At 47.1% G+C, this 26,491-nt stretch overlaps 9 protein-coding genes across 9 annotated transcripts; 6 read left to right on the top strand and 3 right to left on the bottom strand.

The window, feature by feature from the left end:
* Positions 1-465: 465 nt before the first annotated feature.
* BJ212DRAFT_1295684 (uncharacterized protein) lies at positions 466-1,009 on the top strand (the record flags this gene model as incomplete). The annotated part of the gene is made up of 4 exons (XM_041332338.1): positions 466-469; positions 597-758; positions 788-807; positions 857-1,009. 4 exons carry the CDS (start codon positions 466-468, stop codon positions 1,007-1,009), a joined length of 339 nt encoding a protein of 112 aa, XP_041198255.1.
* A 3,835-nt stretch (positions 1,010-4,844) lies between these two features.
* BJ212DRAFT_1566315 (uncharacterized protein) lies at positions 4,845-7,396 on the top strand (the record flags this gene model as incomplete). Its single annotated transcript, XM_041341968.1, has 10 exons — positions 4,845-5,710; positions 5,768-5,854; positions 5,906-6,021; positions 6,077-6,088; positions 6,202-6,237; positions 6,290-6,610; positions 6,658-6,714; positions 6,764-6,868; positions 6,927-7,191; positions 7,251-7,396. The coding sequence occupies exons 1-10, from the start codon at positions 5,326-5,328 to the stop codon at positions 7,394-7,396; spliced, it is 1,530 nt and encodes a 509-aa protein (XP_041198254.1). The 5' UTR covers positions 4,845-5,325.
* Positions 7,397-9,524: 2,128 nt separating this feature from the next.
* On the bottom strand, positions 9,525-11,156 carry BJ212DRAFT_1584681 (uncharacterized protein; the record flags this gene model as incomplete). The annotated part of the gene is made up of 4 exons (XM_041342341.1): positions 9,525-10,072; positions 10,185-10,267; positions 10,290-10,339; positions 10,389-11,156. The coding sequence occupies 4 exons, from the start codon at positions 11,154-11,156 to the stop codon at positions 9,525-9,527; spliced, it is 1,449 nt and encodes a 482-aa protein (XP_041198253.1).
* Positions 11,157-13,015: 1,859 nt separating this feature from the next.
* Positions 13,016-13,833, top strand: BJ212DRAFT_1423665 (DUF1242-domain-containing protein). The gene is made up of 4 exons (XM_041337639.1): positions 13,016-13,084; positions 13,134-13,243; positions 13,299-13,333; positions 13,402-13,833. Exons 1-4 carry the CDS (start codon positions 13,082-13,084, stop codon positions 13,467-13,469), a joined length of 216 nt encoding a protein of 71 aa, XP_041198252.1. The 5' UTR covers positions 13,016-13,081; the 3' UTR covers positions 13,470-13,833.
* BJ212DRAFT_1320883 (condensin complex subunit SMC2) lies at positions 13,016-17,798 on the bottom strand. Its single transcript, XM_041334395.1, has 18 exons — positions 17,722-17,798; positions 17,532-17,671; positions 17,329-17,478; positions 17,139-17,276; positions 16,052-17,086; positions 15,715-16,005; positions 15,218-15,661; positions 14,990-15,154; positions 14,847-14,940; positions 14,684-14,799; positions 14,389-14,630; positions 14,204-14,341; positions 14,015-14,152; positions 13,811-13,963; positions 13,400-13,761; positions 13,299-13,331; positions 13,128-13,243; positions 13,016-13,078 (listed from the first exon to the last, which is right to left on the bottom strand). The coding sequence occupies exons 1-15, from the start codon at positions 17,747-17,749 to the stop codon at positions 13,485-13,487; spliced, it is 3,549 nt and encodes a 1,182-aa protein (XP_041198251.1). The 5' UTR covers positions 17,750-17,798; the 3' UTR covers positions 13,016-13,078; positions 13,128-13,243; positions 13,299-13,331; positions 13,400-13,484.
* A 438-nt stretch (positions 17,799-18,236) lies between these two features.
* BJ212DRAFT_1444344 (uncharacterized protein) lies at positions 18,237-20,104 on the top strand (the record flags this gene model as incomplete). Its single annotated transcript, XM_041337948.1, has 8 exons — positions 18,237-18,408; positions 18,461-18,508; positions 18,579-18,659; positions 18,716-18,791; positions 19,041-19,194; positions 19,244-19,277; positions 19,327-19,810; positions 20,059-20,104. The coding sequence occupies 8 exons, from the start codon at positions 18,237-18,239 to the stop codon at positions 20,102-20,104; spliced, it is 1,095 nt and encodes a 364-aa protein (XP_041198250.1).
* Positions 19,961-21,668, top strand: BJ212DRAFT_532993 (uncharacterized protein). Its single transcript, XM_041343425.1, has 3 exons — positions 19,961-19,998; positions 20,059-21,353; positions 21,409-21,668. Exon 2 carries the CDS (start codon positions 20,320-20,322, stop codon positions 21,313-21,315), a length of 996 nt encoding a protein of 331 aa, XP_041198249.1. The 5' UTR covers positions 19,961-19,998; positions 20,059-20,319; the 3' UTR covers positions 21,316-21,353; positions 21,409-21,668.
* Positions 21,669-21,781: 113 nt separating this feature from the next.
* BJ212DRAFT_1444343 (Six-hairpin glycosidase-like protein) lies at positions 21,782-23,396 on the bottom strand (the record flags this gene model as incomplete). The annotated part of the gene is made up of 6 exons (XM_041337947.1): positions 21,782-22,061; positions 22,100-22,275; positions 22,329-22,468; positions 22,522-22,715; positions 22,772-23,161; positions 23,278-23,396. The coding sequence occupies 6 exons, from the start codon at positions 23,394-23,396 to the stop codon at positions 21,782-21,784; spliced, it is 1,299 nt and encodes a 432-aa protein (XP_041198248.1).
* Positions 23,397-23,956: 560 nt separating this feature from the next.
* On the top strand, positions 23,957-24,871 carry BJ212DRAFT_1475838 (uncharacterized protein; the record flags this gene model as incomplete). Its single annotated transcript, XM_041339293.1, has 1 exon — positions 23,957-24,871. One exon carries the CDS (start codon positions 23,957-23,959, stop codon positions 24,869-24,871), a length of 915 nt encoding a protein of 304 aa, XP_041198247.1.
* Between the last annotated feature and the right edge of the window lie 1,620 nt (positions 24,872-26,491).

The raw sequence follows: 26,491 nt of genomic DNA, 5'->3' as shown, positions 1-26,491 counted from the left end.
TTGAAAGACTTGGTGAATTCTGACTGTAACATGGAGCCCATTGCCTACAGCAAATGTGTGTATCATCTGCTCTTATTTATCATTTCAGTATACTTATTAATGTGCACACCTTTGCCAGGTTGTGTCCCAACTGTAATGGGATTTCCCTTCCATTGAAGCTGTTGTTCTGCATCTCAATTCCCAGTCTACCTATTGGCTGCACAAAGCACATCCACAGCAATTGCCCATTCCCCCTGTATTCCAAGATTCATTGACATCTGATACCACTGGCCACTGTCATCCTCATTCTGGATATGTCTTCAGTGTTGGAAAAAACCTATTTGACAGGTTGCAGGAAGATCAATATAACCATCAGTAGGAGATCAATGCTCATTATCCTTTTCATGATGAGGGGAAGTGGGAACTAGCCAGGTTCTTGGTTAAAAATCTGAATTAGACTCAGATTGACAAGTTGTTGAAGTTGAAATGGGTAGGAGATTCTGAGCACCTTTCAACAAGTCTGACTCTTCTTTCACAGTTTAACACTCACTCAAAACCATCTTTTGCCTCAAAAGATCAACTTCTGGACTGGGTAGATGTGCTACCTTGCTTTGCAGAATGGAAAGTCTCACACCTAGAGTTTACGGGCTACAAGACAATTCATCCCATTCAACTCATTTGGCATGATGGTTTAGAGGTCATTAAACAACTTTTCAGTGACCCAGTTTTTGCCAACCATATTACCTTCCAGCCACATAGAGTCAATGTCAGGAATCAGTGTGAGTATGGAGATTATATATGAGTGCAGATTTGGCATGGAAAATTCAGGTCAGTTTGCTCTGCTTAGTCTATGACTTAAAATATTGATCCCATATAGGACCACCTCCCATTAGGTGCTATGCAAATCCCAATCATCTTAGGGTCCAACAAAACTCCTGTGATGAGAACCACTGGAGGGCTTGAGATGCACCCTGTCTTCATCACTATCAGCAATCTTGATTTGGAGGTTCAATCCAAGGCCACACTTTGAGCTTGGCACTGTATTGCTTACATGCCCATTGCTAAGTTTCACGTGCATCCCAATTATTAAACCATTTGTCAGGCATGGCTGTGGCATAAATGTGTTGATCTCATCTGTGCCAACCTTAAACTGGCAGCCAAGACAGGTTGCTTTATGTCTGATCCTTCCAGATTCATTCATTACATCTTTATGCCACTTGTCGCTCATGTATGCGACCTGCCAGAGGCTTGCATGATTGCTGCAGTCAGCAAAAATGTGTCTCCTCTAACGATGGCATTACAAGAAAATTTTGGTGATGGAGTTCTCTACCCTCCTCATACAGGGCAACACACACTTCAACTCATCTATGAGATCTCCCAAACAATTGATGTTTAGGATCTCAACAAATTCCAGAAGGCAGCCAAAACTGTCCATCTCTCCAGAGTCCATATGCCATATTGGCATGATTGGAAGTTTGCATGTTCATCTGTCTTTCTCACTGGTGAGATCTTGCATACCTGCCTCAAATTCTTCACTGACCATTCACTCAATTGGATCAAGGAGGTAGTAGGAAAACCCAAGCTCAATGCTCACTTCATCACTCAGCATAAGCAGGTGGGAACGTGCCACTTCACAAAAGGTATCACGCATGTCAACCAAATGACAGGCCATGAGCATCACAATATCCAATGCACCATTGTTGCTTCGATTGCAGGTGCCGCTCCACCTAGATTTATTCATGCAATTCATGCCCTCATTGAGTTCATATATCTTGCCCAAAATCCACTTCATTCTGCAGAAACCCTACTGTTGATGATGCAGGCCCTTGCAGACTTTCATGCAACCAAAGATGCTGTCATCAAGGCCCAGGCAAGGAGGGGGAAGAAGGGTGCTAAGGAAGATATGTGTTAAGGTCACACTCAAGGGATAACTGGATCCAAAGGGCTTCGGCCTCAGCTCATGCACTGTGCCCCTTACCCGAGTATTGCCCCTTATTTCAGGAAGGCAAGACTAACACGTCTGGAAGGTCGGATGAGTAGTGTAGTAGATCCAGATGACTTCCAGATGAGGGATAAGTATCGTAGGGCTAATCCAGATGAGTCCAGACTAGAAACTAACAGTAATGGACTGTCGGAGACAGAGGCAGATACAGATAGACTATAGGAATCAATCCTAAGTCTTGGAGGGTGACGAGAGCAGAGATACTCAAGTCTGGAGGACAGGAATGAGTAGAACTAAGATGATATTCAAACTGAGGTACTACAGAAAGTTACAGGAGGTTATATACTATAGGTATCTAACAGAATGATCAATCAGCAGAGTCCAAGGCTATGTATGAAGCATATGGATGGTCTATTGGTAAGTAGAAATGGATCACAAATCATGAAATGGAAATGAAGCATAGGTAATGGATCAGTGAGCAGGACAGATATACAGATAACTGAAATACCAGAGTTAGAGGATTACCGAAAGGAGACAAGCACTGGTTGCAGATTTGGATGAATTGTGGACTGGACTGGATGAGTGGACAGATTGGATGATGAGATGTTGGAGGGGGATAAGATGTGGATCGGATCTGAGATCCAGATATGCAGATATGACAATATGACAGAGTGCTTGCTCATCACACACTGCAAGGATCTCTTTGGACGAACAAATCAGCAAGTCAATGACTTTGTGGAGCAGGCTGTATGGATTCTCAACTGCCAGGAGTCAATGGAGCTGTTTAACCTGTATGTGCTGTTACATTCTCATGGCACATCACTTGTCAATGTAATATCCATTGAAGATAAGGTGGTAACAACTGTTACAAACTAGGGTAGTTGTAACAACAGCAGCTCGATAAGAGCAACGGCTGAAGTTATGATCAAGACCTTGCAAATGCAAGGGTCATAAGACAAGTCAAAGAGAGTGTCTTTGACTTGAATATTGGTTCAGACGACTTAGGATTGGAGGTCCTAAGTGAAGGAAGTTCTGGGTAAAACCTAGTAAGATTTAAAGTAAAGATCTACTAAGTACATGACCAGGTATATATAGTAAATAAGTACTTTAGGGCAAGTACTGCGTGAGTCAGAGATAGTCAGAGATAAGAAGATAAGAATGAGTCAGAGATTGGAATGAGTCATCCAGCGACGGCGATAAGTGATCGTGATGTAATACAAGTAAGAGGAGACAAGTCATCTAACGACAGTGATAAGCGATCATGATGTAATACAAGTAGAAGGAGAAAATGAATAGGGACATGCGTAACTGTAACAACAACTGTCAATCTGGCACTCTCCTGGGTTTCTCATGTCCTCCCTGATGAAACACATTCTGTTCATGGACCTTGACCAGTTCATAATCATTTCCTCAAGGGCATTCTTTCCAAAGATGCTCTCACTGCCTTTCATCTAACATCAACACCAGATTTCAAATCATTGTCACCCACCAATATTCATACCATATATTCGCTCATCAACTTCAATAATGCACTCTCTCAGTTCATCAGACATTTTTCTCTCTCCACTGATGAGCATACCACCCACTGGGACTACAGATATGGATGCTTTTCTGCATGGAAATTTTTTTGGTTGCAGCTTCATTCTGCCTTCCAGCCACAGTTGATCATGCCAAGCAGAGTGATACAAGCATATCCACCAGGTGATGAATTCCCCCTTGGAAACTGTGATAATGTCCTCGTCAACATCACAGGCAATGATTGTTACAAACTAGGATAGTTCTAATGACAGACAACTTGATAAGAGTTAGGACCTCTGCCGAGATTCTATGTGAGACAATAAGTCAAGCATTCAGTGTAAGCTAAGACAGAAGGAGTGCTCCTATCTTAAAGTACAGTTCAGATGACAAGAGATTGGAGGTCTCAAGTGAAGGATGTTTCAGGTAAAACCTAGTAAGATTAAAGTGAAGAACTACAAGATACATCGTCAACTATATATAGTGAATCATAGGTGGTTTAGGGCAGGTGTGAGATCAATGATGAGTCAGAGATAAGAAAGGACACATCAGCAATAACAAGAATAGACCATCTAGTGACAGCAATGGTGATCATGATGTAATACAAGATATGAGTCAGACATAAGCCTAGCGGCAGCATCATGCAGCTCATGATGTAATACAAAGTAAAGAAAGAGAAAATGAATAGGGACATACATGATTGTAATAATGATGGCCAAATCAGTATGTCTATTCTTATCTTCATGTTCCTACACTAATGAAAGTATATCATATTCAGCAACTTGTGTCACACAAGTTCAACTTATTTTTCAGCTGAATCTTCCACAAGCTTCTGACCTGGTCATGCCATCATATCTATCCTGTCCACTCCTCTACATTCAGTACTACCACTTCATTGCCAGTCCTAACAATCACCCTGAACTCGTGATGTGGACAGTAGAGTGATCATATGTGGAAGACCAGCATGGTAGATGCAGATGTGGTGATGTGATCCCATTGACGAGTGTAACACATGCTATCGAGTTGATCCCAGAATATGGTGAAAAGGTAGATGAAAAGATTTCTTCAGCTATTTGTTTGGAAAGCTATGACTGTTTTTTTCTGAACACTTTTGCAGATAAGGAGAGTTATCACATATTCAGTACAGAGTTTGCATAGTATCATAGCTCACAATGATTTTGAATTCATGCATTTACTGCTGCGAAGCTTCATGAGTATCACTGCCCTAGTTTAGGGTTAGTCCAAAACCCTTGACAAGTATTAGTTTACATCGAAATATTCAGTACGACTACAGAAAAGTCTGTTCCACCAATCGCGTTGCTCCATCACTAGCGCCGTAAGCTCACCGTAAGCATCAAACTTCTTTTTGACAAGCGAAAATTATGGGTCTCTTGCTGATGTGGGAAACATAGGTGAGATCTTGTTTACATAAACATCGGTTGCCGAACGGGCTCTGTTGTCAATGTTCTCTATTTCCATCCGCTCAGTCTTGCTGATCATGGGAGAAATTTCCTCCCTGACTCGAGTGATGAATTACTCAGTAGTTTTTCTGGAGACGATTGGACTGAGCCATGGTCATAATCAGGGAGATGGTTCAACGACAGGTTATACACCGAGGGTACCGAGTATGAATTCAAGCCTCCTTGGGGAATTCCCGGCCATGGTATAGCCGCTGCGCCGCATAATCGGAAGACGAGCAACCTCAGTCGGCTGTCCATGTCATCCATGCATCTCATGATCACTTCAAATTCTTGTTTTTACCAACATCACATCTTACCATTAGTATCCGGTTGCAATTATCCGGGCCCCCAGCATTACGGTCGTTCCCCACTGTTATAAATGTCCCGGATTCATCATTTGGATCAGGCGTGTCTTCACCCATCACAGGGATGCGCCAAGTCCACCTCGCCGTGCTCCTTGGCTTTGCCGCTTTTGCCACAGCTTTGCCATCACCCTCCACCACCCATTACAATCATCGCTCAACCAAGGATGCCAAAGTGCTAATCCTTGGAGGAGGTGTTGCTGGCGTCATTGCCGCCCGCACATTACACCGCAAGGGCATTGACGACTTCCTGATCGTCGAAGCGCGTGATGAGCTCGGTGGAAGGATGCAGAATTATACATTTGGCGTCCCTGGAAAGCAGTACACCATCGAACTCGGTCCTAATTGGATCCAGGGAACGCAAACGGGCAGTGGGCCAACTAATCCTATTCTGACGCTCGCTCGAAAGCATCATGTCAAGAACGAGTATAATGACCTTTATGGTAATATCAGTACGCTTACCATTCTATTTTCATCTCATTTTGTCTGCACTCATCACTGGTGAACAGCGACTTATGACTATAATGGCCTCAAAGACTATCAGAACATCTTCGATACGTCAATTGATCAATTCACTCAAATCGTAGTTGATGCAGGTATGGTATCATGCAGTTTGTCAACTGTGCCGTGCTCATATGTTCAATAAGGGGAACGCGTCAAGTTGCAGCAGGTTGACCTCGGCCTTCAAAGCGCATATGGTATCGCCAGTGCAACTCCAAAGAACATATACGAAGCAGTTTGTCAGTATTATCAAATCGACTGGGTACGCGAATCTTTCCTGTCTGAACCTACCACGTTTCTAATGTCAAACTCGTCAGGAATGCAAGTTTGTTTTTCTTAGACGTCTTTATCCTGCTAATCATTGCAACCGCACATCCAATAGATGCACAGGTACGAAGACTAGATCACGTTGTTGGTTGCGATTCTCACTGTCTCGTACCAGGCCCCAGACCAGAATTCGTGGATAGCATCAGCCTGGGTATTTGCATAGTATTCCAGTGTGCACCTTCCAGTGCCTGACCGTCTTACAGAACAACAACTTTACCTTTGACGTCGATATGGGTGGCTTCTCAGACGAGAATAACCTCTGCATCGACCAGCGTGGCTTCAAAACCATCATCCAGGCCGAAGCTGCGGAGTTTCTTCAACCTGAGCAAGTCTCCCTGAATTCTGTTGTCACGACGATTGCATATAGCGGGGATGGGGTGACAGTCACACTAGAAAATAGTACTACTCTCACCGCGGACTACGTGCTTTGCACGTTTAGTCTTGGAGTACTGCAACATGGTGACATCGCGTTTAAACCTGATCTTCCTTCGTGGAAGACGGAGGCCATTCAGAGCATGGTCATGGTATGTTTGCTTAATGCTAACACTTTCGATAACTCAACTACCCCCAGGCTACGTATACCAAAATCTTCTTGCAGTTCGAAGAAAATTTCTGGTTTGATACTGAGGCACGGATACACATCACCGTTAAATATTTCTCTGATATATCTGGAATAGATGGCCATCTATGCAGACAAGGAACGGGGAAGGTATCCGGTTTGGCAGAGTCTTGACCACGTCAAATTCTTCCCTGGTTCTGGTCTCGTCTTTGTGACCGTCACTGTAAGTCTGCACGATTTGTGCTCCATGCACTTATGTGGCTGATTCCACGGACATTCAGGGTGATTTCTCACTGCGCATCGAGGGCATGGAAGATTCAGACGTTCAAGAGGAAGTCATGGAAGTCCTCCGAGCCATGTACCCAAACATCACCGTCCCTGATCCTGTCGCATTCCATTTCAAACGCTGGAACGCGGACCCTCTCTTCCGCGGCTCCTACTCCAACTGGCCCCCTTCTTTCCTTCCCGGTCACGCAGAAAATCTGAGGGCTACGGTAGACAAGAGCCTCTGGTTTGCGGGTGAAGCTACGAGCTTGAAGTATTACGGTGGGTACTTCTCCTGAGCGTGGTTCGCTTGTTCATGAAAGGGAAAAATGTAAATGCAGGTTTCCTTCATGGTGCATATTTCGAGGGGTTGAACGCTGCGAAGGAGATCGCCAAGTGCGTTGAGGGCCCTGCATGCACCGGACGGGAGCATTTGAATAGTGTGGTTGATGCTTCTCCCTATCCGTTCGTGTCTATTACGCCTTAGGTGCTTGTATTCGAGTCATGTTGTTGGATTGTTTAGTATCGTTTTCGAACATTGTCAGTTATTAACTCTTTATGTCAGGAACGACCCTCTTCATTCGTCTGGCCTACATTTTTTATGCTTAACCACTGTCCTATCGAGATACCTTTATGCAGGGCATTACAGACTGCAGTCTAGTCTACAGGACTCTCAGTGTCCTTTTGCATCTCCCAATTCACGAATGCCCTGGTGTGAGGCATGTCCCACCAGTGCGCCGTTCCTGCTGGCCGATGGCCTACGTAACATCCATGTGCACCCTCACAACTCGTAGAATATCTCGCGGTATGGCTTTACTTGTCAGTCACCAGCGCCGGTCAAGATTGGAACGACCTCATTCTTCCAGTAGTTGTGAGACACGGTCATCCTGATACGGTCTCACCCGCAATCGGATCGTCGGACGTCTCACAATTGTTCCATTGTCAATCCACATATAAAAGCTGCCTTCTGCTAATACTTCTACTTCACTTCCCTCCACTTCCTTTGCTTCACTCGTTTGACCCTTGACTTCACGCTGCATCACGCTTTTCTTGCGGTGCTCGACGAGTCGAGAGTTGAGACGACCCCGAACTACGAACTTGACGCGATCTAAGCGATCTCGAGTATGCGAATCGGATTACTTGGGACTTACTCTGGCACGAGGTAGGTTGGCTTGCGTTCGAGGGTTCTAAAGGCCCGGTGACTCGATTTCCGCTGCTGCATCTTAATACTGTCATTCGAACCACGCACTTGGTACGATCTAACCAAAGGCTTCCAAATATGCGATTTCGACTCAGACTACCTGTATTTTCTCTGGCACGAGGTTTGGTGACCTGGGTTCGAGTTCGAGGGCTAGGACCGCATTTCATCGATGGGCTTTTAAAGTTATTCGATGTCTTGATCACTCCCTGAAAACGATTTCTGAGCTCAAGCTTGTCGATGATCTCCTGGACGATCTCTGCTTCTGGATACTTTGCTCATCTGGATTTCCTTTGCTTCCAGCTCCCCTGAACCTTATTACATGTCACAGTTGGGCCGCTTGACCTCTCGATTGAGTTTCGATGACCACCGACTATGGCACGATCGACTTATCCAGTTATTGCTTACTGGATTAACTTTATGCTTCTCGTTGACCCGGCATTTCTTGAGGAGTCGATCACCTTCAAGCAGGTTCTTATGCTCCCTTCGAGTTCCAGCCTCCGATCAACCTCAAGTTTCGCTTTACGCTGGCTGGGCCGGCGAGTTACATTCGATCGAACTTTCATTTTCACTTATCATCGAACTTTGCTTTGGCGATGATGGCTTTGACCCTTCCCTTACTTTCAGCACGCTGATTACGATTCATGTTCAGCAGGCCAATAGCTGCTGCTTTGTACACCATCATTCCGCCTTGATCCTTCCCCCTCTATTAATCAGAACCCCGCCCCTTCGTGCACATGGATTCCCACTAGTTCGACATTGTATGGTATTCGCACCTGGGCAGTTCGTACGACGCATGGTATCCCGATTCTTCAACTCGAAGTAAATTCTAGGTCGCAGGGCAATTTCGGTTGAAGAGTCGTACAGTCGTTCGACAAATTGCCCATAGCACACCCAGATCTACGGCCTATCTTTTCCTGAAGATCTTTAAGCAAGCCTATGACCCTTTTTCCCAAAGAAAGTAGATATCACCCCCACTGCCTGATCACCACAAACTTCGCCTCTGCTGCCAAAAAAGGACCTTTTCCCACCCTCAATATTTCAATGGTCGAGCATCTGATCGAGGTTTTACACACTATGCCATCGACCATACTGCATCGACGTGAAAGGAGAAACACGTCTCACTGCCACACTAATGTCGTACAAGTCTAGCCTGCAAGCAGACCATCCCATAGATATTCAGTCTCCCTTGCTTAGTGGTAGAGATTGCGTCGAGGTAAGATGACAACGTGTCACAGGTAAGGTTATTGCATATACATGTTCTTATATACATTCATGCGTACTAGAATTATTCTAGGCTAGGAGATCGTCTGGTGTATGAGTATGTGGGTAAAATGATACAAGGTGCGAAAGTGCAATACGAGCTCAAATCTATAATGATGATCCCGCAGTCCGAATGAGAACACGCAAACTTGTCTTAGTACATCGAAATGAAATCTCCGTGAACCGGTTGCTCCAGCCTCTTGTACCAATCCCAATAAGACTCCGAAGCGTCAAATTTGGAAGTGGAAGGTGCAGGTACAACTGAATCAAGGGCTGAGTATCCGTGATCGGGGAGTGCGAGAGAGACCGGTGAGCCAAAAAGGTTCATGTCACCTTCCCCCTCTTGATCGGTAATCGGCACGAGGGGCATACCAGAGGATTGTTGGGGTGTGGAGCGTTGTTCATGCGATGCCTGGACACTGGATCCCACATCGGGCAGAGATAGAACGTTCTGCGTGAAGGGTGTAACCTTCTGAGTCATAGAGTTCAGTTTGGGGGCCTGAACAACGGGTTGCGCGGTGGGGCCGGAAAAAAAATTCGACTCGGGTACAAACAGGGGTGGGGTTCGCTGGGCCGCTGGCCCGAGTCCTGTCCCTCGGGGTGTGAATGGTTCTTGAGGTACGTTGACCGGGCCCGGGGGCGATACCGCGAAGGTGCCGGTGGCCGAATTCGCGGGTGGAACAACTCGAGATTTTCCTGGTTCTTGGAACATTGGTCAGATTTGGCATGACGCTTGAGCCCATCGCTGCGACTGAAACTAGTGAAAATCAACATCTCAGCCCCAAGTCGCATTTGAAAGGAGCGGGGTACTCACTAATGGCCACAGCCTGGGCACAGCAAGCGATTGGATCGCTTTTGATGCCTGTTGGTTTGTTTATGCTGGTGTACGCTGCTTTCCTTCAGGTATATCTCTACACACTGCTCTTTCAAGCATTTATAGATGATTTTGCCGTCCTTGACGACCTGTTGCTGATGAAACAGTTGGGATGGCGAGAACCAAAGAAATAAACCGACTCACAAATTCTGGATCGTTATCAGGGCGAATGCGAGGATTTTTCTGTTGCTTCTTTCGTACCGCCCCATCACTGTCCACTGACTTGCGCTTGATACGCTGCACCGAGCTCCCTTCAGCTGCGCATTCAGATGATGCTTGGTATACAACTCCCTGGTCGAAACGTTGGTTGCAACTGGTTGCTTGCATTTGAGATTGCACCACGGAGGAGGTAGGGGAGTACTGCTGCATGATCGGCGCCTGAAGGTCTTTCAGTGAGTGCAAAGCCGGTCGATGGTTCACCCCCTCTGAGAGTGCGAGCAGTTGCGCTTGCATACACGGCTGATGGGAATAAGTGTTAGGTGGGGGAGCAACACTTGCAGGCCCCGCCGTCATCTGCATAGATTGACCATATTGTATACCACCAGCACCGAACGTGGAAGACATTTCATAGTCTGCCTTGGGAGCCAGTCCAGGCTGAACAAAGTTTTGATTGATATACAAGTCCGGAGAGTATGCTTGGAAACGTGGCTGAGGCAGAAGCTGGGCATGAAGCTCAGACTCATGCTGGCGAAAGTCTTGCGTTCCCCGAATCGGGTACGGCTGCCATCGACGATCAACATTTTTCTGGGGACGCGGGACCTTGTTGCGTTGACGAGCGGTGTCAAAATTATGGAATTCGGGCGCATTGTCTAGAGTTTTCAACATGGAGGAGCTTTGGCCCATCTGAGCTTGACGTTGGTCTGTCATTGAATCTGATTGAGAAGGTAAAGAGGTAGTATGTATTGCGGTCATTGTCTGTGGTAGGACCGTACAAGTGACAGAATATGAAGGATGTTTAGATACTCGGATGTGGAAGAGAGAATGTGATTTGCGGTGAAGAGGAGGAATGGGATGTAGTACCACTATTTAAACTGATGGAAAGCCCGCTTCAAGTAAATAAAGCGGAGGACTTACGCTGCGGTGCGTCCCTCCCCTTTCATTCGTGTCCTGGTCCAAAACTTGTTGCCCAGGCAAAGCGGCCAGAGCACATGAATTAGTGTCAAATACAATCGTGCTCTTGACAAGCGGATACGACTTACTGCCACCAGATCGGAACATTCATATAACGACACTGGGATCGCAAGTCAGAGAAGGGTCCCGCCTATGTAACAAACAGATAACGAGCGTGATCGACAATCCACGATAGATACCGACGGTGCACGTCCAGCAATGTACGTTGATTCAAGAATAATAGACAAACAGCACAAACAGGGAACAACGTGCAGATGGACAACTTACCGAAAGCAGAGCAAATCAATGACTACCCTTCCGTGCCAGTATGGCTCATACACGCAGCGTGTGTGGTTAACTTCAGATCACGTCAAGGGATCACGCGAGCAAATGTCAAGGTATATTTTCAAGTCAACGACAACGAGTGACCCAGTCCCGTGAATTGTCATGTAACGATGAGACCGCTGCGCACCTGCAAGATTTTGGTTAGCGCCGCTAATTGACTGAGTATTTGATTTAACCTGAAAAATAATTTGTGTAGGAACACATTGTTTCCCCGCCGTGGGCTTGGGCATTCCACAGGTCAAAGCGTGTATGAAGTCCCGACGAAACAGGGTAAACGCAGTATAAAGGGGTTGCACAAGCCAACATCGCTCCCCGGCGTGGCGCATTTTCCAAGCGTCCGCAGCGTCAGCGTGGAGAATGATATTCTCACACTTCAAACCACATCCCTACCAAAAGGGATTTTCAAACGCGCTGAGTCGCCGAAATCGCGCAGACCAGACAACCTCAGGCAGATGTACGTGCCAAGGCACTAACTGGTATAAATGAAAATGAAAGACTTGATGGTGTTCCCGAAATAGGCGTGATACTCGGATCGAGAGCTCGTTCAACCACCTTACCGATGCCATAGCTGCGCCAAGTACAATCAACGTCTACGACCTTTCCTACCCACAAAACCCCAACTCACCAATCAATGTCGTGCGTATTTAATGCCTCAATACAACGTTCCTTCGATATCTCCTTTCTCGTCTCATCCAATCAATGTAGACGAGCCCCGTTTGAACTTTGGAAGAACGGAGTCCGGAATGCAGGAGACATGTCGTCGATATATGGACTGAAATGTATCCATGTCATCTATCCAGATGGTGCATTCTTGGTTGCATAACTTGTGGCCGAATGTCAGCTCCATGGGAGAGCGTAGTCTAAACGGAGACACACCTCAATATACCTCATTGCCCATGCCCAAGGAATGGTCTCCACCAAAGATGATGTGCGTGGTTTCTCTGAGCAACTAGGTGATATGCTTTTTCATGACGGCAAGATACAGAGTTCCTTTGACCGGGGTGCTTACTACGAGTCGAAGAAGATAGCGCTTCAAGTTAATGTACTGCAGACGGGGGATGCGCTGGACTTCCACATGCAAATGGCTAGTCACTGGTTGATGTTAAACCCTGTTTGATGCACAGAGGAGATCGTTGAGAGCATTGCGGGCAGGTATACGCTGGATTGCAGCATGAGGATTGTGTGCCCAACTCTATTTATTCGCATCTTGAAGTAGCTGTGAGGTAGTACTTGCATCAGACGAGTCTCATCCCGTCAAAGCAGCCACTGGCAGGCCGAGTGTACATCAGCGCTAATAACCGCTTAGTAAGCAATCGCAGCTTTGCCGCTTTCAAACCGTGACGCATCTATCTGCAGGTCATCTGCAGGCCGTCACTTTCCTCATGGTATGGTATGTTTTTATTGTCGCATTGTTCACCAGCTGAAGGCCCAAAGTCAGCACTTTTCAACTTTCAATCTCTGCTTTTGGTCATCTTGTTGATGATCTGCACTTGCACCTACGTTCGCGCAGTTGCCCCACGTCTGGTCGATAGAAACAAGGCAGGGTATGTCGCTCTTATTGACTAGAGAATTGTCCATGAATGCTGAGAAAGTAAACAGATTCCTCGGACTATTCTTTATGTCTGCGCGGATAGGTGCGTTCTGACACTTGTGATTTCCTGCTGGCTTCCTGAAGAACGGCCCCCATACAACATATATACAGGAGAACGCCTTTCCCCATACGTCGCATTAGCATGCATAGCCATGGCGGTGACAATGATCGTACAGTAATCATACAGGATTATATTATGTGTACAGTGATGAAGTTGACCTATTCGCCGTCCGCTCGACTACCGACGTGCCATCACGGAACCGTGTTCGGAACAGTACGTTTGCATTCGTGAATAGGCCCTCTTTCAGTGAAACGACTATAAATTGAGAGCCCTTGAAACGAGTTCGGAATAAGTGGCCAATATGCTGGGTATGGGAAAGGTCGAGAGCGGCATCGATTTCATCAAGAATGTACATGGGCGCCGGCTTGAATTGGAGAAGAGCCATAATGAGAGAAAGCGCGATCAAGGAGCTGCGAAACACTCGTCAGTCACAATATTTTACTGACAACTATTCCGTACCGTTGGCCACCACTCAGTTCAGTTAGACTTTGCTTCCAAACAGTCCCCAGTTGTACTTTCACCTCAAGTCCCTGCATTAGGTCTTGACCTTCTGGAGGCTGAAGCTTGGCGAAGTTGCCAGGTAGCAGTTCGGCAAAGATGCCACCAAAGTCACTACAAAAGCGGATGAGTGGTGACGGGCTAGCGGTGAAGGAATTATCATACCCGTTCACTTTCTCCCATGTCTTCTGGAGGGCATCACGCTTATATCGGTCCAGCTCCTCTATGGTGTCTTCGATCTTTTCTTTGTCCTTCAGAACTGTGGCCAACATCTTCTTGAGGTCCAATTCCTTCTTCTCGACACTAGTAACAAGTCATTCAAATTAAAATCAGTATCTTACTGAAAAGACTTACGTGTCAATCATGTTCATGATCTTTGGGTTGACTTTCTTTTTCATCCCCTTCTGTTTCTCTTCAAGCTCGTCCGCTTTGGCTCGCAACGAAGGCATATCTTGATCAAATTCATACTGTGAGCCGGGTTTGCCAAATGACCTTCGAGAAAGTCAAGTATATTCAAAAAAGAGCAAGGGATTACTCACTGGTATTCATCCCGAATCCATTCATGCTGCTTCTCTAAGTCGGTCACAAATTTGGCCTGCGTGACTTTATCCTTTTCAAGTGCGACAATATCGTGTTCCAACTTTTTCAGTTCGATTTCCGCGTCGGACACTCCCTTCTTCTGTTCACGAATAGCATTCTCCAGGTCCTTGAGCTCGTTGTCGAATTGAGTCAGCGTTGCCCGTTCCTCCTGAAGTTTGTGCTCCGCTCTTGCGTGGTCCGCCTAAGTCGCATGAGGAGGATCCGTCAGGATGCTAGAATTGGAGAGAATCGTACCTCGTGCTTGGCAAGCTTAGTATCGAGCGCTGCCATGTCCTTGTGAAGCTTGGCGATTTGGGCGTGAGCACCTTTGATGCTGTCCTCGGCCTCCTTGATATCCTTTTCCATTTGTTCTAGGAGTCATTAGCGAGCAGAATAAGAAATTCTGAAGCTTCCCTACCAAGCTCGAGTACTGCGGTTTGATGTTCCTTGTGCTGCGTCTTTACCACAACAGCTTGTTTTTGAAGAGCTGCCTTCTTCTTGCTAATCTCGGCCTGCATAGCTGGTCAGCGTGCTAGAAGGAAGGATGAAAGGAGTACTCACCTTCAATTCATTGATCTTGCCTTCCTTGTTGTTTTTGAACTCGTCCATGTCCTTTTCAAGCTTACTGCACTCCTCCTTGGCGGCCTTTTGTTTCTCCTTAGCTGCCTGGACAGCCAATGTTAAAGCATCAATCGTCTTCTTCAGCTTTTCTACCTCAGCACCGAGCTAGACGATATTTGTTATTGAATATTGAACTAAATGAATGACGGCGACGACGACTGCACTCACTCTTACAGCGTTGCTTCCTTCTGCTTGCTGCTCCAAAAGACTGACTTCGTGCAGCTTGATGTCAAGTTCGCGAGTGAATTTTCTCCATGATTCTTTCTTCTCTCGATTGGCTGCTTCTGCTTTTTCAAGGTCACTCAAACGAGACTGGACTTCTCCCAGCTTGCGCTCTGCCTCGAGGAGTTCCTGCACCCTTAGCAGTGTGCCGCTTCCGCTTGGAGCTGCTCCTCCACTAAGCGTACCAGAGGGGTCGTACAGGTCGCCGTTCAGAGTGACAGACCTAACCTTTGCACCGAATGTGACCGCATTGGCGGCCTCAGCGTCCTCACAGACGATGGTATCTCCGAAGACAAACGCCATGGCACGAGCCACTTCTTCTGGGTAGCCAATAAGCGATAGTGCCAGGTTGGCTTTACCCGGTGCAAGCTGATCAACCTGCGCTAATCTCTGGTGAAAAAATAAGCATCCTCCTTGACTAGCCGGGCTAATAAGAGACGCACCTGAGCACTTAAAGCGAATGAATTTATTTTGTTCAGTGGAATGATGGTGACGCGTTTCTTCAGCTTTCCGTTCTGGAGGAGGTCCTTGCCAACTTTCTCATCTTCAACGACAACGTTGTAGAGCTTGCCTCCGGCAACAATTTCTAGCGCCTGCGATTTGTTCTGGTGCTGGGGAGGGATCGAGGTCAGGTTAGCGACCAACCCCTTCACCTTGGTGCGGTCGAAATTCGGATGTGGCATCGAGTAATCAAAGTTCAATGACGTTAGACGTTGTTTGACTGCATCGCGCCCCTGTATGACCGTTACATGTAGGCATAAAATAGAGCATAGAACACACCTCGGTAAACTGCCGGACCTGTCCCCTCGCTGTCGCTAGGGAGACTTGGCTTTCTTGCTCTTGTTCGGCGCTCCAACCACAATCAGCGATTTTGCGTTTGAGCTTCTCGGCTTCCGTTCGCATGTTTTCCATATTACGCTTCCCTTGGCCCGCTTCCTTCTCCACGTCCTTCCACTTTGCTTCCAATGCCTTCAGCTCCTTCTCACTCATATTGAGTTTCACGCGATTCTGCTCTTCCTCAGCCGACCCTTGGGCCATGCGGGCTTTTGCGTCTGCAAGTTGACCCATGTAGCCACCTCCAGAGTTTCCGGTGTTGCTTGATGAGAGACCAGTGAGCAGCGTCTGCAGTAGCTCCTCTGATTTCGAGAGCGATCCTTGCGTGTCGTTGTGCTTCGCTTTAACGGACACATAAGACGATTCGAGTTCTTGGGCCTGGGCACGCTTTTCCTCCAGAGATCTAAGGAGCTCTTGTAGCTCTGCCTCGGCATTGGCAACGCTTTTGTTTTCGTCGGTGATATTACCGTTCGCAAGGTCGACTTGGGTCCGAACTTTCACCAGCTCCTTTTCCAAGAGCGTTACCTCCTCTTCCATCTTCTTGAACTTACCACCTTTCTTCCGCTCTGCTTCCCGTTTCGCGTTGACCTCCTGCATCTCCTTCTCGGCTGCCTTCATTTCCTTGATAAGCTTTTTCTTCCGCTTCTCTGTCGTTTCCATCTCTGCTTTCTTGTTCTCGATATCATCTTGCGCCTTCTCTACCCTTTTATTGGCGGCTGACCATTCCCAAGCGCGCAGTTTCCTGCCAATCTTCTCCAGTTCCGTCCGGGTCTTCTGGAACGCAATAAATTGACGTTTCTCTTCCCGGAGTTTATCTAGCTTAGGTGTGATCTCCTCCTCAAGGAGAGACGTTATCTCTTGCACGCGCTTCTCCTTCTTCGACATCGTCTTCTTGGCCTTGTCCTTTCGATCCTCGAACATGCGAGTACCTGCCGCTTCTTCTACCATGCCAAGGATTTCTTGTGGACGCATGTTAAGGACCTGGTCAAAAATATGTAATCCAAATGTGCAAAAGCGACGAAACTGAACTTACCTTGGTGATGCGGCCTTGCATGATGAGGAAATTGGGATTGTTGATATTCAGCTGCACACTCTGGAACAAAGTCTGAATGTTGTTCTGCTGCGATTTGTGACCATTCAGAAGGTACTTTGATATGTTTGGAAGCGCTATCTGTTTAAGACGTGAGAATCAAGCACAGTTGTGTCGCAAGTTGTGAACGCACTTGACGCGTGACTGTAATCTGCTTCAAGTTCTCGAATCCAACGGGACTCTTCTCTCTATCTGAATTATCAAATACGATGGTTACGCTGGCCTTGGTAACACCAGCTTGGCCTCTCTTATAAATAAGATCTTGCTGGTTTTGAGCTCGCATCTGCGGCGCGTGAGTGTGACGGTTAATGTAGAACAAAGACAGTTTGTACTCACTTGGGACATATTAGTGATACCAAGCACAAAGCAAATCGCGTCAAGTATGTTGGACTTGCCGGACCCATTGAGGCCAGTGATTGCATTGAATGATGGATCCCAACCCGTAATCTGAGTTCGGACTGGATATGATTTAAAGCCTTCAAAAGAAATGTCACCTAATAATTCACTTATTCACTTGAAGTCGTACCTTCGACCACAAGTTCTTCTATCCGCATGATTGAAGTTTGGTGTTGATGATGTGGTAGGGCGCGTCGCGACGCGTCGTTTGTGGCGGAGATCTATTCGCTTTGCACGTGACCAATCTTTTATACAGGAATTTCGAGCCAAAAATGTTTCGTAAGTCATTACAAATTTGAAAGTCATTATGTACTAATTGGTAACATCCTGTGTATGTGGGATTCGGGAAGCGTCTGTACGAAAATTAGGCGCGGAGGATTTGGCGTCTATCCCAGCTGGAATGTGATTCGGATTGTTGTCTCACTAGCCGTAAGTCCAAGTCGAATGTAACATTCGACAGTTGTATTAATGAAAGTGCTCGGTATTTTTAGCACAGATTAGCGCAAATACTCCCTTTTCGCTTCATTTTTTGCGTCAAACTTAAACACACATGAAGCTCAAGGGCGAACAGATCTTCTTTCAAACGACCACTAAATTGTTGGCGATTTGGTCAGAACAACTACCACCTATACCCACTTTTTCATCATGTCGTTGTCAGATGTCTCTGACTTGACAGATTTGTCTTCTGACGAAGACGACTTCCCCCCATCCAAAACAAGTCGGACAACGGCGTCAAAGAAAGGCACCAAAGAATACAAGATTTCAGGCGTCCTACGCGCACCACGGACCACATCGTATACAGCCAAGTCACTTTACGGTAAGGCGAGCGGCTTACTAGCGGTGTTTATCCTGCATTACCCTTCTTGCAGATCAAATCATCGACAATGCAATTGACCTTGACCCAGAATACCAACGTGGTGAGTCTCTTTCCCTGAAAGACATTGCTCTCTTTGTCATTTTGCTCGCGATGTCCCATCTCGTTTGTAGATGTTGTATGGCCAGAGCTAAAGCAGTCCGGTCTTATCGACTCTATGCTGCGAAACTACTACATGCCCCCAATAATATTTGGCAAGTATGTTTTTCCCCTTTGTCGACTCATGCATTGATAGGGAGGGCATTACCAGCGGTGTCAACAGCCGATGATGGTAGCGAACTCCGAACTTGCATCGATGGGAAGCAAAGGCTGACTTCAATACAAAGGTATATACAATAAACGAACGGGAATGATTCGCTGATACACCACAATTTTGATTCAGGTTTATGGATGGACAGGTTTGTAATTCCGTCATCTGCAGTGTCATCCCCCCACTAAATCTGGTTTCGCTAGATTCCACGTTAGTCATACATGCTTTTGCTGCATGCACTCACTCAATTTGGCATGCCATCACAGATAAAGATTCGTACGTCCCTCTAAGCCCCCTATGATGCGTATTATTCAATACTGTCCAGGTTCACAAACGAAAGGCTTTGGTACAAATCAAGCGCTACTAATACTAGGCGAAAGCTCCTTCCCAAACAACTTATCCATCAATTTTCGAACAAGCAGATTGTATGCGTGGAGTACAGCGACATCAATCCAGATCAGGAGCGTGAGATCTTCCAGGTAAGTGCTGGAACCTCATTGCATGCTACTAGCTCACACGATGATTAAGAGAGTGCAACTAGGGGTTGCGCTTACTCCTGCAGGTCAGCACCGCTTTCTTCATTGTTGTGCATTATCTTGATGCACACGTAGAACGCATGCAAGCAATTGTTGGCCCTTGGCCTACGATCATTCGGGAGATTCAAAGCCAAGTACTTGGCGAAGATGGATTTCAGGGTTACCTTGACTGGGGTCATGCACGAGGACGTGACTTTCAGTGTGTAGCATCTATAGGCTACCTCATCGAGAACCATCCCAAGCCTACTGTTCCCTCCGCCCCGACACTTGAAAAGTGGCTCTTGAAGGGCGACCCCGTCTCTCCGAAGCTTCGCGAGGACTTGCTAGATACGTTCCGTGTCTTTCTCGTCCTTGCTCGGGACCAGAAATACAGTCGCTCTCTCAACAAGCCCACTCGTGTTTCTCCCATAGAGTTTGTGATGATCGGTGTCCTAATTTACCTCTTCCGTGATCGGCTGTCGCTTACACAACTCTCCTCTGCCATTGAAAAGATGCGAAAAGATGTGCGCGACGACCACACAGATATTCGAGCAAACAGCAGGATCACCAAGCACATGTTGTTATTCATGAGCAAAAGGCTCAAAATATCCGAGCTAAAAACTGATGGGGAAGGTGACAAACCGGCTGCTGGAAAACCTACAAAAACCAAGAAACGGAAGAGGGTCACAGAATATGATGATGACAGTGAGGAGGAAGAGAAGCCTCGCAAAGTAACTGTGTCGAAGGCGCTACCCGCTGCATCTTCGAGTGAGCCGTTTTGTTGGACTTTTTTTTGACAAATTTTTGATCCACTACTTGCATATATAGCTTCAAAATCAAAGTCCTCAGGATCTACTTCCCAACCGAAGACTGAATCCAAGTCAAATCCTTTGCCAACGAAAGTGTCGGCTGCCCCTGCAATGTCTCAGTCAAAGCAGAAAAAAGCTTCCACAGATTCTCGACCGCCTATTGAAAAAATATCGCAAGCTCCAGTACAGGCAAAAGCGCCACCTCCGACACCTGCTCCTCCTGTGACATCTACCAGGCCATCGCCACCTCTCGCACAAGTACCCCCCCCTTCAATCGAACATGGCAATTTTGGCCCATCCTGCTAGACCTTCCCCTGCTCCCGTTAGGACCGATGCTCAGGTTTCTCCGGTGGTAAAACCGGAGCCATGTATCGCTTCGTTATATCCTTCTCCTGTGATTAGATCCAGTGTACCAGTGGCTGATAGACTTGGTCCTATTCGAGCTGCGAAAGAGGCTATTCGAACAAGTACTGGTTCTCAGGTCCAGTCTCCTGTTGTTCCTCACGCAGAGCATAATGGTGTGAGTTCCTTGTCAAATCTTGACGTGAATGGCTCGGCAGCTATGCGTGATCCTCGCCGTGCTGGGCCATCTCCACCGGCTGTCACTGTTCCGCCACAACAAGGCCCGCACCCGCTTCATAACGGTGTGAGGCAACAATTCCAAATCAACCCTTCGGAGGTTGAAGCCCTTTTGCGGGCCCATGGATATTCATTGCCTCATAATCAACAAATTCCAATCAACTCCCCTGTTGCACTGCCTGAACAGGTTATGACAGCTGTGCAGTCGGGTCTGAATATCTTGAGCGGGGTTAGTGCTTCTGCCCCTGGTTCTTCGAATTTCTCGCAGGGCGTATCAGTCAGTGGTTCTGGGCAGGGCATGCAGCTTGTCCCGTCCTTCCAGTATTCTCAGGGAGGCCCCCAAGCTCCATTGTACTTGCCTGGTCCATCACAAAATGGGTTCTCAAACGAAACTCACCCTGCTTCGCGTCATTCCCTCCCACCTCGGCCGTTATCAACTGCACCAGCCCCAGTCAACACAGGCGTATCAACTGTGCCAACGCCGCCGCCGCCGTATTCTGCATCCTCGACTGGATCGTTCAAAGATGAACGACGATATAATGAATATGAACGACGGGACTACCCGAGAGGTGGTGGGTCTTATGAGAAAGACTATCGACGTAATGATTCCCGGCGGGATTCGAGTGGGTGGGACAGCCACAGAGGAAGGGGTGGTGGCTGGAGTCAAAGGGGGAGGGAGAGCTGGCGGAAGCCATAAATGAGCAAGTAGCTCAATGGTAACAACCGTGGTTCAAGGTAGGACATGAGTCTAAGTGGGTCCATCCATCCCTGTACTTATGTGATGTCCTAGGCGTCAATCAGGGCGCTAGGTGGCCATTTCTGTGTCTTTCTGCGGCCCCATCAACACCATGCGTTGTCCTCGTTTCAATGATTGTGTTATCATATTGTGACATATTTTGCCTTTTTTATCATCATGACGGCATGCTTCTCAGACTTCGCTGCAACGCGACTGGCCTCATTCATTCATTCATTATACCTATTGCAACCCATTTATAATGGACACCATAAGTACAAGCACGTTTTTCCTCCAGCTTGTAGATAAAGCTAATATGCATCATATCGTACGAACTGTATTGTGAGGGTTCCGGTTAAAACAATATGCGCCTCAGTACAAGAACGAGTGTCGATAAATCAGCAATAAATGATCCGTGACGACACCTTAACTAGCCATTGTAGCCAACGACGGTCATTACCTGCAGGACCACTATAGCTTCTATCATTAAGACATGAGGCCGAGCTTCGCGGGCGCTATTTGCACCCTGTGCCCCGTCTGCTATCCAGTCACGCCATGCAGCCTGCAGCTCAAGGATGAACGCTTGTCCCTCCGGACTGTCGGAGCCCTGCTCGTCATAAGAGTATGGATTCACTACAGGTGTGAGCCATCCTTCCGGCGTGAAGTGGAGCAGGCCAGACATAGTTGCGGAAAGTGCGGTGGATGTTGTGCTTGGCGCTGGTGTTGTCGAGGTAGTGGCGGCGGAAACAATGGTGCCAGCAGAAGTAAGAGCGCATTGCGAGCCTGTTCAGCGAGGGGGATGTACGTATGGATATTGCCAAGGAGAGACAACCGATAAACCGTGCTGGCCAGTAACGCAGTTGATGAGGCATCATAAAACGTAGTATTATTATCAGCGTAATTATAGAACAATCCGTTGGAGTTCTGGTCTGGTGATAAGACATACTCTGACAGGCCAGTTTTGGGATTGGACGCACAATGTGAGAATACATTGCTCCGTGAATCTCGTCTGCCCATCTGGCAAGATCATTCTGTTGACTCTTGAGCGAATTCGCGTACGGGGAACGTTGAATAGTCCCCAGGACCCGTATCATGCCTGCCGCCGCCCATGCATTACCTGTAATTGAACCATGCAAGAAATGCATGGTACGCTCAAGAGAATATGCGCACCTGTTGACCAGTGCCCATCGTCATTTCCTGCCTGACCAAGTTGTATATGCTTCCACAAATTGCCGGCTGCCGCGTCTTGAAGATATTTTCGGTACAATCTGATCTGTGTGTATGCCTCAGTCAGAATGGTCTTGTTTTGTGTCAGGACACCATAATATGCCAAAAACGGAGGAACCATGTACACAGAATCACTCCTACGCGAGGACGTTAGTTATTTACGGAAGCGTCGAGTGATGACTTTTATGTTTACCAAAGTTGCAATTGGCCTACTCTGTGAGAAAGGGCACCATCGCTGGTCTTGGACACGTTTTGAAACAGGTAGTTGAGTTGGTCCCGTGCTGCCCCTGCATAGTCTAGTCCATCTAGGGCCCCCTGCCCCGTCCAGTTTGCAAGTAACACGGCAACTCCGATACTTGCTGGATCCCCTGCACTCGTATCAGCGATCAGGGGCTGGGGCCCAGTAATATTGGACAAGCTTCGAGCGACGACGACGTCATGAGCAATGGTGAACACTTCGCCAAGTGCACTTGATATATTAGATGGAATACTATGTGGAGGTGGGACAGCATTGAAAGACACGACGGAGTACGTCGGCGCATTGAGCTCCAGGAGAGCCTCGGCACGCGTTCCATACTCCCAACTACAGAAATAAATGAGGTGCTGTCAGTGAGATTCATAATCCTTGGGGCCATCGAATAGAACAGAAAAGTGGGACTACTACCCAATCCATAATATTAAGTGACAGCCTATGCTCACCTGTGCACTGCACCCTGGGCCAGTCGCTCACTGATAGTCGATATATATGCACTTGTAAGGTTCTGTGCTCTTACTTGACTGAACAACCCCAGTAAGAGGCCTGTCACAAAAAACAACATCGTATGGAGTTCGAGGGATTGTTGCAACATTAGTGGTAGTCAGAGTGAACGATTTTGAGGCGATTCAGCGTGCGATTCAGAAAGCGATTTCGGACGCTGATAATCGGATTTGACGTTGAATCGCGTTGAATCGTTGAAGCGCCTCCGGAGGCGCTTCGCCCGATTCTGAATCGGATTTTGAACTGTAAACAGCTGTATTTCTTGTTGTGATGAGCCGGACATGAACAAGTCCGAGCGCAGTCACTGTAGTTAGTAAACAAACACGAGTCAAACATTAGTAATACGGTACATGGACTCATTAATAAGCGTACACTGGTACATACGGACTCGGCTACTTGGTATTAGCGGCACATAGTTTGAATTTTGACTAAGGGTGAGGCACGAACCTGTAGTAAAAATAAGGTCTATGCCCGCTTCGAGTAAGATGACACATCCGCCTTTCCTACCCCTACTTTGATTGCGCATATCGCACTCTTGCTCTCACTGATAACTTTCTCAAATATACTCTGTTCTGCCTGATTCAAAAGAATTGAACTTTCGCCTGCCATTTCGAATATTCAATGAACAGACTCCATTCTGACCTGAGTTTATTAGTGTGTCCGGATTTCACGAGCGACCAGCACCATGCCTCCCATACACCTTTTGTCTCCACTACAGTCACCAATGCCCAAGCCGCTGAATCACTCAAGGTTGTTTGGGTTGCTACCAATGATGATCTGTGCGTCCAGTGGCAACAACAGGTAGTTGAAGATGAACATCTTCGAGCTGAACAAGAACATCTAGCAGGAGAAGAGTCACTGTGCCTCCAACAAGCTCATCAACTCGAGGAAGAGACAGCATGTTTGGATGAGAGGAAGAAGAACAAGTTTAAACACACAGAGATTCTCATGCAACCTCGCCCTGACACCAATGAAGATGAGGCCTTTGTATCAGACTTCGCTTTATGGAAAATTGACAAGGGCCAATTCGTTGAGCTATACTATTGGACCAATGACAGTCTAGATGAGACTCTCGCCCCTCAGAACACTCAGGATGATGAGGGTTTGATACCCTCAGAGCAAAATGGAGCCACAGTTTGGCTCAGCACAGCAGCCTCCAAACCGTCCAAACATGTGGTGCCAGATCAGCTCCTCCTCCCAGCTAATTTTGCACAAGCTATTCCACGCATTGTTGCTGACTTGGAAAAGCATGACTGGCCTGAACAATGCATATTGATGCTTGCGCGTTTTTGGGGTGCAATTATGACTCACCGATACTGGAACTCCAACGACAAAATCACCCAGCAAGTGCTCATGGTCTACCAAGAAGAACAATGCAGATCATGGCACAATGCAGTTGCCTTGGGCACTGGTGCTTGGGACCTGTCCATAATTAGTGATGTTGTTCTTGCACGCCTTTTTGACTGTATCATGCGTGAATCTTGTCATGCAGCCTATGATGCTCAGGTACGTTTCACCTGCTTTCAACATAAGTGACATTCTCACTTGTACCCTTCGTTTTCTCACATACATTTTAATTCGTACGTCAAACTCTTGCCTGGGTGCCTTTTGCATTTACATGACATGGTTTGCTATGTACTGGTGTCCTCTGTGCCTTAGCATGCATTTGTCTCCTGCGTTTGTACACTGCGCTTGCCTTCCGTGTGCCTTCTTGCATTTGTGTTTATTGTGGCCCACAGATGCTTGTCAGCCCCAATAACTGAAATGGTCAGGGGGAGAACTCATATGGCCAGCGGTCAAAGAGATCTAATTGCTCTAGGTCTCCACTCAATAAGAGATGCTCCACTTCGCCAAAATATGGCAAGAACGGCTCTACTGGCCAACCTGCTCGCCAAATGGTCTCCTGGCTGGGTTTTCGCGACGGCGCACATGGCACACGTTCCTCAGCTGTGTGTGCTGTTTGCTTGGGAAGGAACAGACACAACTTTATTGCCTGCTCCATCAAGCGCTTATGGGACAATGCTTCCCCCACAGTTGCAACTCAAGCCAACAAACAACTCCTCCTTCATGGTTCTGACAAACCATTATGTGTCAATTGGCAATGAGCCCATTGCACCAGCCAGTCACACAAAGAGCGTCACATCTGCTTGGGTTGCCTCGCCACCACCCACAGGGCCCAGGACTGCCCTTGCACACAGACAGCTCCACCCAATATCACCGTATAATCCCGATGCCTGGGAATCTGAACTACATACTCACAACCTTACCACCAAATACCCTGATCTGGCTACCAGTTTACAGTTTGGTTTCAGTATTAAGCTCCCCCATATTGTTTGTACACAGACGCCTCCTAACAGCCCTTCTCTTCTCGCCTTTCAGGCTGCCTTTGAATCCCTTCTCTCTCGAGAACTTGCTACTGGCCAGTACATTGGGCCATTTACATACATTGAACTCCTATCTGCTATCGGACCCTTTCAATCCTCCCCCATCTCAATCATACCAAAAACTGGGAAACCGGGAAAATTTCACATTATACAAAATTTCTCCTTCCCACTGTTACCTTCACCAACCTACTGCAACCCTTCCATCAATGTGAGCGTCAACTCTGATGACTTCCCATGTACTTGGGGAACCTTTGAGACAGTATGGACTATCATTTGCTCGCTCCCTCCAGGTTCCCAGGCAGTGACCCACAATGTCGCAGAGGCCTATAGAACTGTTCCTCTGCATCATTTGCAATGGCCTGCTGCCATTGTGCGACTACCAAATGGGGATTTCTGTGCAGACACATGCCTGTCTTTTGGGATGGGACCATCTGCCGGGGTGTATGGCCATGTGGCAGACGCTGGGATTGATATTATGCATGCATCAGGACTCGGTCCTCTCATGAAGTGGGTTGACGACCACTTATTTTTTCGAATTCACTGTGAATACATTGACAGTTATAATACCCTTCATGCATCAGTGCATTCTATCTTGGCTCTCGCAGGTCAACAACAATCCGGGGGACGGCTATGGTACAAGGGTGACACCTTTGACAATGGAACCTTTGATGTCTATGCTGAAGATTGCAGCTTTCCCTTGTGAGATCTTTCCTTATCCTCCCCCCACTCCATCTTCGACTCTGCCTTTGCCTTCTGTTTTGCCGATATCAAC

This window comes from Suillus subaureus (genome assembly GCF_016647635.1).
Source record: "Suillus subaureus strain MN1 chromosome Unknown BJ212scaffold_3, whole genome shotgun sequence".
In the NCBI taxonomy this organism is placed as follows: domain Eukaryota; kingdom Fungi; phylum Basidiomycota; class Agaricomycetes; order Boletales; family Suillaceae; genus Suillus; species Suillus subaureus.
The sequence above is the reverse complement of the archived record's forward strand: the minus strand, read 5'-3'. Positions and strand labels throughout refer to the sequence as shown.